The 20280-nt window shown below is 48.6% G+C and overlaps 1 protein-coding gene across 2 annotated transcripts; it reads right to left on the minus strand.

Moving 5' to 3' along the window:
• Positions 1-84: 84 nt before the first annotated feature.
• On the minus strand, positions 85-19363 carry LOC144932781 (H(+)/Cl(-) exchange transporter 4-like). 2 transcript variants are annotated; one of them, XM_078857230.1, is made up of 16 exons: positions 19219-19363; positions 17560-17718; positions 12765-12889; positions 10757-10856; positions 9636-9823; positions 9105-9227; positions 8040-8246; positions 7833-7913; positions 6470-6742; positions 5425-5712; positions 4573-4759; positions 3796-3980; positions 3122-3223; positions 2735-2846; positions 1877-2129; positions 85-780 (listed from the first exon to the last, which is right to left on the minus strand). In XM_078857230.1, the coding sequence occupies exons 2-16, from the start codon at positions 17702-17704 to the stop codon at positions 690-692; spliced, it is 2460 nt and encodes an 819-aa protein (XP_078713356.1). In that variant the 5' UTR covers positions 17705-17718; positions 19219-19363; the 3' UTR covers positions 85-689. The 2 variants fall into 2 exon arrangements, with proteins under 2 accessions (XP_078713356.1, XP_078713357.1); XM_078857231.1 differs by lacking the exons at positions 17560-17718; positions 19219-19363 and adding an exon at positions 14610-14825.
• Between the last annotated feature and the right edge of the window lie 917 nt (positions 19364-20280).

The following is a 20280-nucleotide window of genomic DNA, read 5'->3' on the forward strand; positions in this document are numbered from 1 at the left end:
TTCCATACGCTTAAGTCAGACAGCCATATGGCAGGAGAAATTTTAAAACGGCAATTAAAATAACAAGTGAAATGCGTCTCTGTATTAGGCATCATGTTTCCGCTTGCTGTGCTCCTTCGGAGCCGAGGCAGCCAACTCCAGGGAACTGGGATGCAAAGACACGGCCTCCAGGAAAAACTACAATTTCGACAAAAATCACGCCCTTCACAAATGCTGCACGATCAGAACACGCGAGGTTAAATTAAACGCCGGCATAAATAAACCCGCGGGGAGATTCCCGGCTTGCACTCCTGTACGTAGAAAACACGCACCACGCACACTCACGGCTACTCTCGTCACCATCAGCATTGCACTCGCCATCGGCATTAACAAAGCATACATAAACGTATGCCAAATATAGACATCTAAAAACATCATCACTCCCATCATTAGTCCATCAGTCATATCCCACCATGGCTACTCACAATCAATCATAGCTAACAATGTAAGTAATGCCTGGTATGGCTAGACAGAATTGGTAATATCTAGTCATTTACCAATTATTATTCACAGCTTGGCATGGCCATAAACCACTCAACATTGTCAGTGATAGTTAATAATTGTATTAGTCACAGCAGATTGTGACTAGTCACGGGCTAATGACAGTGAGCAATACAAGTAATGGCTGGTCCCAGCTCAATTGCCGGGCGCTAGTCAAAGAGGCGAGAGGGCGGGTCAATATTGGAAGCGTGCGCCTGATGGCGCAGGAGATCCTTCTTCGTGATGATGCCCAGAAGCCGCCTGCAGAATCGCACCGACACATCACAATCACCACGAGCCATAGCTGGAATGATATCATGTTATCACAATGTCATAATTGCCACTTCATTACCATTTCACAAGCAATCATTAATCCCAACTATTGTAGAGTCTACACAACAAAGGCTCATTCCTAACAGCGTGCTTCAGCCTCACAATAATAATATCCAGGCTCCTACCTTGGCTCCTCCCACCCTCAACCAGTATATATACAAGGACTGTTTTCTTGGAATTACTCTTACTTGATACAGCTATCGTGCTGTGACGGTTCCACCTGAAGACGGAGGCTTGTGTTGCCTCCGAAACGTCGTGATTTTTATTTTATTTTTATTTTACTTTTATTTTTTTTACCTACGTGACTTTACCGAAAAAAACCTAAGAATATGAATCCTTGCAGTCGCGAAAGCTTCAAATCTAGAATTAAATTGTAGAGTCTGTTCGTAAGGTTGTGTGTTTGCTTTGTGGGTGTGTTGCACGTGTGAGGTGTACGTGGTTAGCAAACTGTACTCTGACCCCAATGTCATTGTGCACAATTTACAGCCCTTGACAAGTATGCCAAGGGATGTATGTACCTGCCATTAGTTTATCTCAGGGTCAACTTAGCTTGAGTGCCTTATGCATTGTGTGGGAGCCAACCGTGGTGCTACCTCCACCACCACTGTACATGATGTGCTGGCCACAGTAACTACTCTCTGAGAGCACTTTACAGCCCCCTTGTCAATTACTGATGGATGAGGGCCTACCCATGCCATGACGGTCGTGGGGGTTATTATTTGACCACGCTTCTCCATGCTGGTAGGTGTAGGTTTGTGAAGGTGATGAGTCTAGGTGTGGAATCATATAAGTATAGTACTGTGGATTTGCTTGGCTGCTCTCTGCTGACCACCACGTGGCCCCTTAGACACCTACAACAACGTGGTTTTGTATGGTGGTCGTCCATCCAAGCTCAATCTAGGTTCAACCATGCAGAGCTTCTTAGACCCGACAAAATTGGATATATTCCGGATGATTTTAGTCAGCGGCGAATGAGGATATGTGTTTTATTTGTTTTGTGTGCGAATGTCAGTGTATCCCTCACCCGTGGTGAGTGATGAGACACTGCCGGAGGCCCATCTTGCGGAAGATGTCTATGACAATCTCCATCGGTGTCTGGTCAGTCAGCGTGAACGGGCTGACGTCCAGAATGGAGCGCAGGCACAGGGTTTCTCCCGTGACGCCATCACCACCAGACCCCTCGGCCACCTCGGTGCTCTCAGAGCCAGACCTCCCACTCCCTCCGAAGCTCACCATGCAGTTATCGGACAATCCGGGCTGCTTCTTGCGTGCAGACTCTGCACACAAGTAAGGATTTTTATTCATTGGCCACCTAAATGCCTCCAACATGTCAAAGCCCCTTCCATCACACCTCATCGCAACCCTTCCACTGCTCTGCGGCAGTTTGGCCAAGGGGACACCCAATGGCAACTGTCCCTATGTATCACAAGGTGTACACAGCACCGGCCTGCAAATATGTATAGTCTGCCAGTAGCTTAATAGCATAGAAACTGCCTTTGTGGAGTACGATTATACAGGTTTCAGTTTGAAAAAAAAGGATACATCACGCTGTAAACTTGTAAAATTAAGGGCAATGGTTAACACTAAAGTTTTAATGCAATGACAGCAATTGTGAATGTTACTGTTATAAAGTACAAGGCTGCAATAGTAATTTAAGATGCTAGAGATGTGTTAACTATTATTGTATTGTTGCCATACCGCTTACAAGTCACTGTCAACCTCTTGTGAAGTTCCCCAAGGGTCATGAATTATTCACAATGTGGTTACAGCAAAAGCCTATAAATAAATCAAACACATTCGAACCATGTGGCTCACAGGCAATCAGGACGTTTGCGGGTTAATATATGCAGAGGTATGTGATTGTTTCCATGGAGCCTCTCACCGATGGCGATCATGATGTCGCAGCGCAGCACCATGCCAACCAAACGTGGCGACTGGGTGCCCGTCATCACGGGGAACGCCGTGTGCCGACACCTCGTCACCACCTCCTCCACCTCGTAACAAAACCACAAGAGCACGTCGCCACTTAATATTCAATAAATCCTATTGCCACCTCCGCAATGTGAATACACAGCATCACCGCTCACCTTCAATTTGCCCAATCCCATCTTAACCAATTACGCAGACCACACCATTGAGGGTGGCCAGATCATCTCGTAAAATCTCGGAAGGCAAGCAGCTGCGAGCCGCACCCTAAGGGCCGTGAGGGTAAGGGTCAGGCCATCAGGGCCACGCTGTAAGGGCCGTGCGACCAACGGCATTGCGGTACCTCGCGGAGGGTCATGCCCTCGGAGCGCAGCGTCACCAGGGTGGCTGAGTCTCCACGCGGACGCATAACGTCACGTGCCCAGCAGGGAGCCCCCGCTGACTCCTGGGGACAAAGGCGGGGGAACACAACACAGGGTATTAACTTGATATTCGTCAACACGACATACACAGAAATGGCCAGTATTGTACTCTGGCTCATGGTGATTGTTGTGCGGCATGCCAATATCTATGCCAGCACTTCCCACACAATAGCCTATAAAAACTGTAATTTGTCACTAAGTGGCAGTGACGGCACGAGTACTTTGGCAGGAGTGATTGGAAGACATGGGCCAGATAAGCTGAACAATAATGGTCGTCAGACTGCTAGATTTTTTCGCGGTACATGGGCATGTAATTACCAACACACTGCCCATAATTAGTGCCACCACACAACATCTTGGGTGCATGCATGCCGGGTCCAAGCAACAACATCTGCTGGATTACGTAGTGGAAGAACAGCGAATGTGAACCCGTGTCCTTGACACCAGGACCTGCCTTGGAGCTGATTTGACCATTGATCCCCCAGATTGTCATACATAAGATACACCTGCCCTACCTATATGCACACAAGTAATTTAACGTCGCGGTTCTCATTGGTTCAGTGTAGCTGCGCTGCATCCCCTGAACAGCACGTGCTTTGGCATCCAGGAAGGGGTATCCGTTGAGGCGGATGTGGGCGCCGTAGATGCCCTCACGTCCAAACGCGTCGCCCACCCACTTGCTGGTCATGACAGCCGCCATGAGGGGCACGATGTACTCCAGCCCGCCCGTCAGCTCAAACATGATCACCACCAGTGACACGGTCATGCGCGTCACACCTCCTGCGCGTCCAAAGAGGAACACAAAGCGTGAGATGCCACCATCGCGACCGGCGATCCAGCCGTGGCACCTTCATTACGGTTTGGGGCAGAGATGAGGGAACCTTTTCCTTAAGAAATAAAATAAACTTAACTCAAACTTACTGAGGGAAAATTAGGACTTTATCAGGCACATAACTTCTATTTATTCAATAACAAAATAATGGGGGCTCATCTTTATTGCACTCATGCGATGTTAGTTAACCATGTGCGCACACGCACAACAACACACAGTGCAGTCTTCATGATGACAACATCGACTTGAATCTGCATGTTGACCGAGTAAAAAGATGCGCTTGCATTGAAAAAAGTGACCGAGCATGATAAAAATGATAAATACCATCCCCTCTCATACCCAATTAGCGCAGCCAAGATGCTCGCACAGAGGTATTAAATGTCGTTTGCTGGTCGTCAATAGGTGATGGGTTTCACGTGCTTGTGAGCCAAACGAAACAAAGATATCAGCGGTATCCGTATCGGGCCCACGAGCAATAGGCTCCGTCCCCCACCCCTAGGTTAGGATGTGGCTGTGCAGCTGTGCGGCAGTTGTGGTTACCCAGGCAGGCAGCGGCGCCCACCATGGCGTAGAGTCCGGGCGTGATGCAGTCGGCCCCCGCGTGGCACCAGCCGCGGAAGAAGATCCAGTCGCGGTGCTGCACGGCCAGCTGCTCCACACACACTCCCAGCAGCCGACCGGCCACCGCGCCCACCGCCATGCTCGGGATGAACAAGCCAGACGGCACCTGTGACACGACGCCCAACGCCCACCACTCGTTGATCACAGCTCCAAGACTCGCCTCTCTCCATAGCTGGGGCGTGACACTCCTTACTGGACATCGGTGAAAAAGAGCTGCATGGCTCATCGGATTCCTTCAGCATAAATATTCTGATTATTATTCAGCTATTCGATTGTCATGACTGGAGATCACGTAATTTTATCAAGAATACAAAACGTGGTGGTTGTTTCATTTTCAATATTTATTTTGCACTATCTAGTTTAATGCATTAGCGTTAATGTAATGTCAGCATATTTAAGTGCGTAAATTAATAGATTTTCACTTGTACAATGTTATATATAAATTGATCTTAATTGATTATAAGTGTCGCTGCGATCCATATAGCCTCCTTGGATTGGATTAAATAAAATCAGCATTCCACCTGCCATACGAAGGTAAAAGCATTGATTAACAATTTGTAAAACGCCTATTCCTTTAAATACAACAAAGTGATGGATGTAGGTGGGAACACAAGGAAAAACATTGACAATGAGGATGTAGAGTGGGAGGTAGACAGCAGAAAAGGGATGTAAAGGAGATACCAAATTGAGGGACAGATGGGGGTTGGTAAAGGAAGAGATTAGGATGAAGGCGGCAGGATGGGGTTGACATGACAAGAGCCGTGACAGGACCTTCATGCCAAAGGTGAGAACGGTGAGCGGGATCTTGGTGGCGAGTGCCATGGCGAGCTGCCACAGCGCCGTATAGACGTCGGGGCCGGCGGGCCGGTCCGGGACATCGTCCCCACCGGCGCCCGGTTCCACTGAATCATTGGAAGCCAGTGACACATAGTCGCAGAGCGGCGACGACTTGAGTGGCCCACAATCGGTGAACAGCTCCGAGATGAGCTGGCTGGTGTTCATGCGCGTGTAGGGGTTGGGGTAGGAGATGATGGCCGTCACCGCCGTCACCACCAACACCTGGGCAGCACCGCCACGAAGAAATCACAACGCCGCTTAGAACCTCCGCCACAATTGCAAATGCTGCAATGGAGTTCCATTATGTAAGACACTGTATATGTACTTTTTATTTACATACATATGTGACGGGATTTTTTAGACATTTTTTTGATGAGTGTTTACGCACAATTTATAGTTTACCCTCTTTGCAGGAAGTTTTTGGCAACAATTTCGTGTAAATCATTTTTGTTTTTGCTCATTAGTTTGTACATCCCCACCCTGCAATGTCCTGTAGCTAACTCCACTGCTGAAGGTCTTGTAGATGTGGCCATCCTTGTCCAAGTGTGAATCAGGAGCAACCGTGCTGCATCAAGGTTTGAAAAACCATGTCCTTCTACGAGTAAAAGTATGCCATGGGTCACATCTCTTTCCAGGCAGCTCAAGGAACTCAAGATTTACAATCAGGGCCCCAGATAAATTGCTTACCAGCAGCTTTATGTGTCGAAATTATATGGATTGCACTTGAAGGACTGGTTACAATCGCTTATTCTTTGACGATTTTAAGTAATATTCTTCTAGACTGGAGCTTTATTACTGGCACCTAGGGAGAAGTCGATTGCTTAGAGTCACCGTCAGGTGAGCAGTCAGGGTTGGTGCCGTAGGTTACGTGCTGAAGTCAGCGCGAGGTATGAACTCGGTGTCAGGAGTCAACATTTTTCTGGTCAAGCGATGACATCGAGAGCATTGGGGTCGGTCGGGGGCGAGGGTCGGCGATTACCTCGGCGACAGGATAGCGGCCCAGGCCCGTGGTCTTGCGGCGCCGGCACCAGGCGATGTTGAGTTTGATGAAGGCTGCGCCCCAGAGGCCCCCGAACACGCCGAGCGCAATGAAAGGCACCAGCTCGAACAGGTACCACGGCGTGTGGTATTCCACGTAGAACAGGACCAGGCGGCTGTTCCCAAACGGGTTGATGGCTCGCAGCACGAAGGCTGCCACCAGCGCCGCGAAGAACGAACGCCACAGCGTTTTCATGGGGAAGTAGTAGCTCACCTGGGGACGAGTTAGAACGGCGGTCCACTCATTACAGATCACCACGTGAACCTTGTCTCAAGACGCACAGCTTTGGCCATGATGTTATATTGACGTCATCGTGGCCAAAGCCGTTGATGCCACCACGCTTCCTCAAATGCTTTCTACCCTCTGCCATATCCCGCAGTTGCTGCACAGTTGACACATCACCTCCAAGATCTACCCTAACCATATCTGACCATCAGATATTCGGTATTCGCTGCGGTCACCAGACTCGTGGAGACTGTAAGTGTGGATACCACCTCGTGGAGACCACTCCTATGCCTCAGTTACAGCAGTTCTTCAACGGTGTGATTCTGGCTTATTGGTTCTTAGAGTAAAAGTATACGTCTGTGTACATGCATAAGTGTAGTCGTTTACAACTGAAGAATAAACATGGGAACTTATTATTTGCGCTCTGTGATCACATACATATACAGTAAAACCTTAGATTGCGAGCATAATTCGTTCCAGAAACGTGTTTGTAATCCAAAGCACTCGTGTATCAAAGCGAATTTCCCCATAAGAAATAATGGAAACTCAGATGATTCGTTCCACAACCCAAAAATATTCATATAAAAATGATTAATACAAAATACCTTTTTATATTTGTATTATTTCAATTTAATATAAAGTAATCAAATTTATTAATTAAATTTAATCATGGCTGGTGTGAGGGAAACGAGAGAGAGGAGAGGAGGGTTATTGTGTAGGACGACTTTCACTGTCACTAACGGAATCACTGCTATCTGTTTGCTCACTGGAATCTTTTTCTTTATGTGCGACTTTAACAAGGAACCTATCCAATGACACTTGCTTTTGCCTCCTTTTGAGGATTTCGCGGTAATGTGACATTGCATTGTCGTTAAACAGATTCACCGTTCGCACTGCTACAGCCTTACTACCCGTATTGCAAGACCTCGCTCGTTAATCAAGTTAAAATTTATTTTTAAAATTTGCTCATCTTGCAAAACACTCGCAGACCAAGTTACTCGCAATCCAAGGTTATACTGTATATGTTTGTATGGATTTGTGTGTTGACACACATTCTCATCTGCGTGAGTGCTGTTACCTCCTCCAAGCTGAAGAGGACTCCTCCAATTGGAGCCCCAAATGCCACCGACACCCCGGCTGCAGATGCCGCAGACAGCACCTGAAGCGAGGAGGAGAAAATCACCAACAAGGACGCCGTCACCCAATGGCCCCTTTAATCCTCGCGTGCTGGCATCCACATGTTGCCGGCTCCCGCTCGCCTCACCCGATCTCTGTCCCTCCTCACCTCTCTCTTCTTGGCCTCGTTGGTGCGGTACTTGGGGAACAGGTAGCTAAAGATGTTTCCGCAGCAGCAGGCGACGTGCACCAGGGGACCCTCCTTTCCCAGGTTTAAGCCCGAGGACACCGCCAACACCAGCGTCACCGTCTTCACCAGCAGCGTCCACTTTCCCAGGTACCCGCGGATGATGAAGCCACTCAAGATCGTCTTGATCTGTGACGGCGTAATGCACGTGCGCAATTACGGACATTCGTGGGATACGCTGTGGGTGGCAGAGGGCCGTGCAGCAAAAATCCGTTGTTGGACTGTACTTCAATGCTCCCCGCCTTCACTGACCCCCACTGACCAGCGTGGTAAAGTGGGGTCAAAATAACTTCCACGGCCAGTATAGCATGCGGACGCCCTCATCTAGCAGGAGAAAGACAAAAAGGCTGTACACGTATATGAGCAAGCAGATGGATAGGAGATTATAATCATTATAATGTAGTTTATTTATTTAAAAATGAATCAATCAGTTCCAATACCCCTTTTTCAAGAGGGTCCTGCATTGATATATTTAACCAAGTCCATCGATAAATATTTTGAATGTGAGAGGAAACCAAAGTATCCTAAGGCAACCCACACATACAAGGGGGTAACGCTTAACTCACAACCCATTTCCTGTACTACCTCCTGCTGACAGCCCACTTGGTTTGGGATTCTTACAAAGTATGTAATGTTCCAACCCCTGCCTTAAAGCGATGATAAAGAATTACGTATGACCACCCCTGGATCAGATTTAGCCAGAAGCAGGAAACAATGAACTCACGACTGCAAACATGCGCGGGAGTGCCGAGTGTATGGGCAGACATGGTAAAGCTTGATTGGATCAGAGTGTGCAAAGCTGAGTGTGCAAAAGTGGAGTGTGAGCACAAGGAAGAAAGTACAAGTGAGTGCACAGCAGAGTATACAGGGACGAGAGTGTGAGTGTGCAGAAGAGAGTACACATTAATGAGTGCACACTAGAGTACACAGGGCTGCGAGTGAGTGGGAGATAGAGATAGAGAGAGAGCTTGCAGGGAGAGCTCTTGCCTCAGGGATGCCAGAGCCGCAGGCGTAGGGGGCGAACTCCCGCACGAGCGTCACGGCTAACCCTGCAAAGGCCAGAGCCACCAACGTGAACATGATGTAGTTGAGGATGTAGGAGCCAGGCCCCTGTGGGAAGAACATGAAAAACATAAATTCTTCATCCCCGTACTCTCATCACCTTGTCACCCCACCATCTTCCCACATCAGTACCTTACCATTAATTTATTTATTTCACAACCTTATCAACAAACTACCTCATCACAGGCGGCAGGATGGCACAGAGGTAACACTTGTGCAGCACGATTTTTCCCAACGCCTTTCTGTGTGCAGTCAGTATGTTCTTCTCGTGTTCTGAATGGGTTTTATCTGGCTCCCTCCCAGAGCTAAAACACACAATGTCATTTGGTGCTTACCAAACATTCCAATTGAAGTCCCTCCTGAAAAAGAATCCACACTCAGTGTGGATTTTCTGGGTAAGCAAGTCATTGTTATCATAACTCATCGCTCCGGCATTATTCCCCGACTCCTACTCACGTCGGGCTGGCCGATGACGAAGTCGGCCCAGTTCTTCCAGAGCGGGCAGGTGTACCGGTCTTCGAACGTCGTCTCATTGGAGCCCCAGCAGCACTGCTCGCGGTTGAGCCACAGGCCCGTGAGACACACCCCCTCCTTCAGGTCCGACATCCAGTCGGCTGCGATGTCGATCAGACCCGCAATCGCACCTACACAGTGATGACAACGCGTGAATATCAGCGCGGACAGAGCCACACGGATACATACGCCCCCCACCCACTCCCTTCCAGTAGCTAATTCTTTAGTAAGGATTAACTACTGTAAGTTCAATAATGACTCTTTGCCAGAATTGACAATACGAAGGTTGTGAATTTCAAATCCAAGTCACGGGGCTGACTTGGTCCGTGATCCCACTTGAGGTCGATGAAACGAGTACCACTTGTGAGCACTCAGCCACCAGTGTTTTATGGTCCCTGCAATTAAAATTAGACATTTCCAGCATGGGCTCAGAACATCCAATTAAGATGAGTGCCACCCCCAACAACGATTTGGACACGGAGACACGACATCAATTCTAACCAAGCGTTATTCAAAGTTGATTCGAATTTTCCACGTTAAAATTTGACCATAACTAAATCAAACGGAATGTGTCCATTTTTGTTAGATCTCACAAGCTGAGCATCGTAGCGCTTGGCTCGATGGCCAGTGTACAGCAGGTTGTTTATAGGCTGCGTGGCTATATGGTGATCAGTAAAGAACAGTGCTGCCGTATCCATCATTGCACTGTACTTCTATGCTCCCATGTCTACACTCCCCATCTTCACAAAACTGCACCTCGTTTTTTGGTGAAGTAATGCTAAATAACCACCATGACCCGCATGGCGCGAGGAATTCCTCATTAGTTTATTTCTTTACAACTTTGTGTTAAATTTGTTCTTCCCCCGCACCTCCGTATTAGCACTGTTGACTACGTATGGTGTGAAAGAAGTTCTACATATGTACATTCAGCATTGGTTTGACAAAAGGACCGTATCATGTATTACATTTCATTTTACTAATGCTCCAATAATCTTAACACAGACGTGCACAGAAGCCCAGCCGTGTGTGTGTGTGCGTGTGCATGCAGGAGCCGCCCACCGTACCAGCGGCGAGCCCCGTGAGCGTCACCACAAGCCACCCCGACCAGGAGTCCAGCACCCACTTCACGTAGTCCCACCGCGAGTCCTTCTTCTTGCTCGAGATCTGCCCCGCAAACCGCAGCGGCGAGCCAGTGCACCACACACCATCACGACACGCACACCACACCCCCGATAGCGATCAATTTACCTCAATCTCGCAAAAACACACTTTATTGGGCGTAGGTGTAGAATATTTCTTTTAATAAATTATAGAAGTAGGTGATGCATTCAATAATTCTCAATGATGAAAACATTTCTAACACTTTGTTTAACATTCTGGTAACATAATGCTATTCTACTACATGATAGCATTTACATGAGTGGCTAAAATGAATAATCTATATGTGGTTAATCATTGGCTCAGATAAATTGTATATAACTTAGAATGAATTTGTAATGGTTTATAGTTAAAATCTAATTGGTTGTCCCTGGGATGTCATGAACCTGTTTAATAAGCTGGCTCTGGTGACATGGTTTTCTGACTTCCTGAAAAAATTTCTGATAATTTTTCTTCAACTTATCAGTGAGCTAAAATAATATCAGGAGGCACGTTAAACGCTTGTACACATGACAATTTCATGTGCTTGGCTGTGTCGGTTGGTGAAGGGTCTGGTGATAGAAATTTGGCCAGATAATTGCATGGTCATAACCCAAAAACGATTTATGAATCACATGATTTGGCGTACGTGTTAATACATCTAAAACATTATGCAATATTGTTAACTGTATCCTGCAACTTACTTGCTGCTTTTAGTATTACATTACGAACACAATTTTGTAACAAAAATAACCAAACAACAGCGCACGAATGTGTCTGAAGGCAAGCTTTTATTTTTTTTCACGAAGTATGGTCAGATGCACTCATGTGCATCAGGGGATAAGCACACAATATTATATTGACTGTCAAATAAATGGGCTTCTGAATGATACATCCACAGAATTATGGCCAATGGGCATGACAAGTGATGGAAAGGCAGCCAAATGAGAGAACGCATATGTGAGAATGGCCACCATGGAAACAGAGCGATAAGATAAGATCATGCGCAGTCGATGATCTGCGGTATCACAGAACATCGGGATGGCATCAGCACCGGGAGACCTTCTTCCAGCACAACAAAGGTAAAGGATGACGATCTGATGATGCAAACCTTCTGTCTCGTTTAGACACCTTGCGCTCACTATTACTTGTGTAGTGGGTATAAATGGAGAGCGAGGCGTCTCTGGAGGCAACATGTTTATTACAACAATGTACCCTAACACAAACGGGTAGTAGCTGCCCCTTCCACCAGGTAACCTAGGGAGGAAATCTCTCCGGGCTAACTAGCCCAAACACAACTGGGGAAGGCTGTCAAGCCGGGACCCCGACTCGAGTCCGGGTCTTGTCTTCAGCTTCTTCTTCAGGAGGACGTCTTCATGTCTTCAGGTGAGCAACAACTAGCGGACCCGTTCAGGGGTCCGGCTTATATCCTCGGTCCCGGGGCTTCCTCCGCCTCTAGGCACGCCTCCCTTCTCGAACCTTCCCGAGGCATCTGGAACCAGTCCCGGGGTCCCCCAGCCCCCTCTTTGGGGGCCCCACCCCCGGTACCTCCGGCCACTCGCCCTCCATGGTGGTTCCGGAGTGCCATGGCCCCCTGTCACCCCCTGCACCGCTCCAGGCGCTCTCGCCCCATAACCTTCAGGGCTGGCCCTACACACGGAGTGCAATGTCGCACAACTGCCGTGCTGTGGGTGGTATAAGCAGCGTGTCCCCCGCTTCACACACAGGCCGGTCTTACGTGTTATGCAGTGGCATCCCCCGATGCCACTACACTTGTGCGTGACCTTGTGCGTTTCCCGTGACCTGTCGGGAGGCAAGCCTTCGACAATTCACGCAACCTCAAAGTGCACCTAGCCTGGCACAAGTGTAACGGTGACACCACCGGCCCCCGTCAGTCGCGAATGACGCTTGTTTGGTGATGTCGTGCAAGCGTGCCTTGCGGTGGCGGTGGCGGTCGCGGGCCTTCTCGCGGACCCAATCGATGGTGTGGAAGTCTCCGTAGAGACCGAGGCCAGGTGGAGGGGGATCATCCGAGGGATCTGTCCGGCCATTCCACATCCCTGGTCGCACAAACACAAACATGTGTGAGGCATTACCGGTGGCACGGTGTTTTGCACACCACGCTCTCAACCCCGGCAATCTGAGTTGGATTCCTGGCCACAGCTAGCATCGGTAGCGAGTGATACCTGAACTAGTCCTGGGCGCCTTCCCATCACCAGCGTGGTGAAGTATAGTCAAACAATATCCCATGACCGATACAGCTTGGGGATAACCTCACACAACAGAGGATTGCCAAATATATGTACAAAAACCGGTACACATGAAGGTATGTATACATATACATGCAGGCATACGAGATCATGTATGGAAGTATATCGAGGCATGTACGCTGGAACAGGCAGGTAGGTGTAAGTACATAGGATGCAAATACCCACGTAAACGGTACAAATCGATTGGCTTGCACCAACGAATGAACACAAACACGTACACAGAGCGATGTACACGCATGGGTTCACAAGAGCATACATACGCATTACAAACTGCAGCAGTTCACTATCTGCGTACACACATGGTGCAGGAATACAAACATGGCAGTGTTCATATGTTGATGTGGTGTTGCGCACAGGAATGCGCGCTGATGAACATTATTCAGTGCAGTATTTATGTTTGTCGAAATCACAATAGAGGGGGGCGTAGTCATAACTCGGCGACATTTACAATTTTTACCAGAAAAAAAAATCCATGCAAAATACTCTACGCTGTTGTGCCCACACACACGTACGTTGTCACATTATGTACGTTCCAGATTAAATAGATACGTTGTGGCAGGTTCGTTACATTTACGCTGTACACTATCTGTAAACGTAATTGAGTAAATGTAAGCATTTACCAAATTGACAGGACATCCAAGGCAGATGACACGCATGATTGACGATCTAAAGGGGTTATGTGAATGTACTGTACACACGTTAACGTGCGTAAACGGATACACAGACACTCACATAACACACGCGAGGGTGACGGCGAGACGCAACATACGGAAACGCATGTGCACAGAAACGTACACGCGGTACAAAACGAACACAAATAGATAAACCAGATGCACAAAAACCCAGATGAGCAACAAAGACAAAGATGTCCTGTGTAGCCGTCCGAGACTCGGGGCAAGTGCTGTCAAGGGAGCAGCTGAAAAAAAGGCAGGCATGACGCACAAGGGAATCGTGTAACCAGCACCACGCCCGGCCGCCTTCGTCTCCCTAGTGCTGATGTTTACAGACTGCATCTCATTTAAGGCTGGGTCGACCTAGGGGAGGCCGACGACCGGTAGAGATAAGCATATACACACACAGAGGCTAAACATGAGCAGGTGCAGCGGGGGCGGTACGGACACACGGAGGTCACGTACAAACACGGACAAAAGTCCACAATGAAGGGGTGAGTACTGTTAGCGAGCACCTATTAAGGCCGAAATCACAACGGGTGATCGCCTCACCAGCACCACCCACGGCCGCCTTTATCTCTCCAATGACGATGCACGCACATTGCGCAACATGCATTCCATGTTAACACCGAGTCGACCCAGAGGCGGCACAGATCAGCAATGATGCGACAACCACTTGCCGAAAATCCAACCCGAGTTGCACCACAACCGGTTCACCACGACTCATTAAGCGCAGTACGCTAACCACTACGCAGCTGCCCCCCCCTCTCCAGCAATAAGACCGTGTGACACGAGGCGGATACAGACACGCACACACAGGGCCACACGCAGGGACACACCGTGCATCCTCACGGGCCCCAGGGGCAAGGCCTCCCCGTCCCCGTGCAGCCGCGGGCCCTCGTCCTCGACACCCGGGCTCCCCGAGGAGGACGCCATGCCCGTCGTGCCACGCCGCGTTACCGCGCGGGTTCTCGCTCGCTCTCTCTCTCCTTGCCTCTCCCTCGATCCCTACTCCCCCCCTCTCTCTCTGAAGCTCTCTTCCAATGATCAGGGCTGGTGATGTCATAGAGCAGCACCCAAGACCACCCCCACCTCTCAGACTGAGTGATCGAAGCTCTGCCCCCTGTGTGGAAGGGCTGTACGCGCTCTGGTTTTGTTCCAGTTACAGCCGCTTTGCGATTCGGGGACCGCGACTGCATTCCTATTATAATTGGTTTTTTTACCCTTCTATCTGGCAACAAAACTGACACCTTTTTACAAGGAGTCATGTTTGCATAGACCGCAATACCTGCAGTCATATTACAAACAAAAGAACATAACTCTGATAATGTGCACTGTCCTTGAAGTTGATTGGTCCACACCCGAGACATCTTTCCTTAGAGCCTAGTCTCACATGGGTTGGACCAGATGACGCCAAAAGGCGCACAACTCAAAAGACAATGCACCATCAGAGTATGAGAGCTGGGGGCAAGCATCTACACTATGGGAACCTCATTTGCCAGTAAAAATATGATAATTGGTTTTTTTACCCTTCTATCTGGCAACAAAACTGACACCTTTTTACAAGGAGTCATGTTTGCATAGACCGCAATACCTGCAGTCATATTACAAACAAAAGAACATAACTCTGATAATGTGCACTGTCCTTGAAGTTGATTGGTCCACACCCGAGACAGCTTTCCTTAGAGCCTAGTCTCACATGGGTTGGACCAGATGACGCCAAAAGGCGCACAACTCAAAAGACAATGCACCATCAGAGTATGAGAGCTGGGGGCAAGCATCTACACTATGGGAACCTCATTTGCCAGTAAAAATATGATAATTGGTCGCACCGCCTCAACGCTATCGCAGCTTTGCCAGTGGCAAAGCTGCGATAGCGTTGAGGCGGTGCGACCACGGCAGGAACACTTAGAAGTTGGACGGGGTTGGGTAGGGGTAGCATTTAATTTCTTCCACCAGGGCTCATGCCAACTACACGACCACACCAATGCCTCCCCACACGTGCCCACTAAGTCAAGGCCATCTGTACGAGTCTCTCAATCAAGGCGAGCGTCACCAATGCCTCCCCACACGTGCCCACTAAGTCAAGGCCATCTGTACGAGTCTCTCAATCAAGGCGAGCGTCACCAATGCCCTCTGCATTGCCACATTGATCTTGCGCATGCAATTCGGAAGAAAGTGTCGCCGGTTTGTCAAACCAGTGCTGGCTGAAGGCTTCCACACGCGCACACGCAATTAAGTGCCGAGTTAACAGTTCTGCAGCCAGTTACACAAAACAAGAGTATGCAATGTACCTGTATATCGATATGATTGGAAGTGATACAAATCAGTTTGTTTTTTAATGGAGCTATGTCTCCCTTGATATGTACGGTAAATTACGAGAAAATAAACAGGTCACTGATCCTATTTATGCTCACCTATGCCATAGGAAAATTGAATTGTTGGCACCGATTTAGGGATATACACAGCTGAGTAGCCAAGTGGGAAACCACTTTGAATTGTGAATTATGCACAATTATTGACCATCACAATTTTAAAATGCTCATTTAAGATAACCATCTTAAAGATGTACAGCAGCCACCACATGGGACTAATGCAACTAAGCTTCCCAAAACAGGTAAATGTCATGCACTGGAGTGGAAATAGCCAACATGTGAATTCTGAAAAGATCACTTTCCCACATACTTCATTTGGACAAAAAACTTTACATAGAGAACACTGCGACATTTAAACGTGTGGGTTGCCATTTCTTTCATTGGCGCAACAATTGCAACACATAATTGTAACACACCAGGTGTAGAAATGGTTCACATGTACATGGTGTACATGCACACAGACCAACATAGGAAACACACAAACCAACATAGGAAACACACAAACACAGACAGCATATTTGTATAAGAAGAAGAAAAATGCCTAAATTAAATCCGGACCTCCGATGAGCACAGTTGGCTACGTATGGCGGGAAAGAAGTTAAACATACTTGTACATAGCTTGTGGAAATAGGGAATAAAACGTAACATTCTGTATTCACACAACTTAGCAGATGTTGCACAATGTTAAGGCAGTTTCCGATCAAGAAGGACGACAGTAATAATGTTGGTGCCAGTGGCTATGTGCACACACAGTTCAAGCTTTCGTGGTTGGTAAAGAATAGTCTCTGTAGTGCAGAATGGCAATGGTGATGCCGATGGTAATATCGTACTGGAGATGCAGGCCATTATGATGGCAACATGACACTCATGATGTAGGGACAACATATAAAACATAGTAAACTGATGATTCGCGTGATAGCCAATTGCAATTGTTATTAAGCTGTACGATCATTATTTCTATTCGTTTCAGCCCTTTGTTAAATCACTGCTGGATGAAGGGTCCCCTACATGTCAGTTATGGGGGGTTGTTGTATAGACGTAATTCACCACGTCGGTCAGTGCTGGATCGTGTCGTGGGGATCCAAGAACAGTTCAGATAGCACTCGTCACTGATGTTAGCCATGACCAGGAATAGACCACTGTAACCAGGTCCATAGCGCACTACGTTAACAACTGCGCCACTGATACTCCCTCGAGCTATACAATAGGGGAGAGCTATTACAACAATAGAGGGCTGATCAGCACGCAGGAAAATGAGTTTTGCATATTCCATAGAGGCAGGGGGAGAACAAGACATACTACATCGAGGGATGAGATGAAAAACAATGTCAGCGATGAGTGGTGTGTGACACTGGTGATGTCAGCATTGACACTAGAGGTGACGAGATGCTGCCGGTGAAATAGTGAAGCCCACGCTGCATGCTGAGCAGTCGGTCGTCCTCGGTGGCACTGCCATCCTCGTCTCCACCTCCTTCCTCATCCTCCGTCTCCTCGTCGCCATGAAGCAGTGACAGCGCGATGTAGGGGGGCCGCGTTCCCCGGGAGGGTGCCGATGCCATCCCGCTCCCCCTGCCTGATGCGGGGGGTACAAAATTGGGGTAATAAAAACGAGTATCGCTTAGTCCTGTTAAAAAAAAGTAGGTTTCACGGAAGACGTTGTTTGGTCGGACGAGGGCAGTGAGTGCGGAAACATTCTCTCGGACTTTCCAGCGCATTACATTAACACTCCTAGGTGGGAAAACAGGTTTAGCAAGAGCCCAACTGTAGTAGCGCATTACACTTTGCACCCTGCGTGACAATTAGCGATTAAACCAAATACACGTGTCAGCTGAACTTGAAACCCCTGTGATTTTTATCTCTCCCACAAAACTAGAGAAGCGTTATCAATGGCTTTTGGCTACATGTATTATTTCTATTGGGTGCAGGTAACAAATCGACGCATTTCATGAGAACCTGCTGTAAGCGAGCACCTATTAAAGGCAGCACAACACAGCAGGGGATGGTGGCCAATATCATGCCCGACTTATTTTATCTCTCCCGTGATGATGTTCCTGTCGAGCACCCGATACTCATTTAAGTCGAGTGGACTTAGGGGAGACAAAGGTTTGGTTTATATTCCACATGCCACCGACAGTGTTTTGGAATCGAAATTTTGTAGCCGGCCGTGTTCGTAGTTCAGTGAGCAAACCACTAAATACAAAGATCCCCCGTATAGCCTGAAACAGACTATTGGGGGGAAATGTTGTTGGCAAGCACATATTAAGGGATGCACGGCGCACGCAGGGGTTGTATGGCCAGTTGTGTTGATGTTTACACACCGCACCAGGTACCCAATAACGAGCAGACCATGGGCAGGTCCAAGACTCGCCAATGATGCGAGCAGTGGTCGAAAATGGATGCGTTAACCACTGCACCACCGCTCCCCGTCACAAAATGACTGATTTACAGTCATACAAAGACCACTCACATAGCCATTGTAGACAGTAGAGGAAAGTATTGTTAGCGAATGCCTCTATTAAGGTTGACACGGATCACGAGGGTGGCTTGTGGCCAGTGTCTACGCACAGACGTCTTGTTCTCCCCCCTCTGCTGATGTTTTCACACCACACCGATGCAGTATACAAAGCCACTCCAGTTCTGGACACAAGTCACATTCAACCACCACACCTAGCACGACGGAGAGGCTCAGGCGATTAACACAGATCGACGCTCATGGAACCAAACTCAGGCATCAGAACGGCGCGAGTTTTTAAAAACGCGCTAACTTTTCTGCCGCGAGAGGCGGCCGTCAATGAAAAGCGATTAAGGCGACCGGCAACGCGATGCGAGCCCGTGCCTAGCGGACAGGATGACGACTCTCTCGTGTTAGTTAGGTAGCCAACGAGCCCGAGGAACGCCGCCTGAGCCGAGGCGACCCGAGGACATTCAAGGCCTACCCCGGCGAGGAGCCTCGGGCTCGCCTGGCCGACCGGCCGAAAGAGACGCGCCGGGATCCGGAGGCGGCGAGACGCTCGGACCAGGGGGTGGGTGGCGGCGGGAAAAGACCGCGGGAGGCAATTGAAGGTGGCCAAACCTGAGATAAAGAGCGGCGGGCGTCGGTCAGGCGGGCGGCGCAGCGGTCATTGACTAACAACCGATTTGGTTGCTTTCAGTAACTTTTTCGCAAGCCCTCGAATGCATCCCGTGTCGAATGCTGCTGACATGGAAGGGGGTGGGGGGACGCTCGTGACGTCATCACGTAAGGCGGCCGAGCCCCTGCGTGATGACGTCCCTGCCGACAACTCAAGCGCTGATTGGTGCAGATTGCCTGAGCGTTGCGAGTGACGTCACGCGTCGTCGCGGGTCGACGTCATCACGTGGCTGTATTTAAACCACATGCGACGTTTCGGGTAATGGGCCGTCTTCATAGAACACAATGTGCCAGCACACACGCGCATTAATTAACTCGAGAGCACATGTGTATGGGTCGACACACGTGAGTGAGGCGCTATTAAGGGTCATTGCCCGAAACGTCGCCTATTATGTTTTTAGGACCAGTGTGTTTGTTGAATGTGTTGAGTTTTGCATTTGTCTGTCCACCACTGCCAGCAGCAGCAGCGCCACCAAGTGATGTAACCTGTAATGTGTCGAACCAGAACGCAGCGATTAATTGGTTTATCGATTACCGCCAATCGATTCTGTTCGAGTCAAATCGACCGCGAGTAAGAATAGATTAAGATCCACCGAGACACAACGAGGCCGCCTCAGTCAATGTTCTTCCCTAATGTTCAGGGAGGCGGCCACTTTCACCGGAGAGACATCGTCAATGTGAGAGCCGTCACACATTTGAAACCATTGGGGGCTTGACAGCAGCAGCACGACGATGATGTATTGTCGGGGGCCGCCACTGGCCCCGCGATGAGGAACGCTAGTGTCAATGATCACGCGAGAAATGCAGTCTATAATCTCACCATGATGATTAGTTGAATCGAGGAGAGGGGGTAACTGCTGACACGCCTCATTATGCACAGTAATGTTGCAACGGCTATCAAATGCTAATTACCCCACAACTAAATACATATTCATCGCTTGCCACGTCGTTTATGTGAATATACAATGCGCCGGCTTCATGGGCGAGTTCATGAATGAGCTCACG

This window comes from Lampetra fluviatilis, chromosome 5 (genome assembly GCF_964198595.1).
Source record: "Lampetra fluviatilis chromosome 5, kcLamFluv1.1, whole genome shotgun sequence".
NCBI lineage: Eukaryota > Metazoa > Chordata > Hyperoartia > Petromyzontiformes > Petromyzontidae > Lampetra > Lampetra fluviatilis.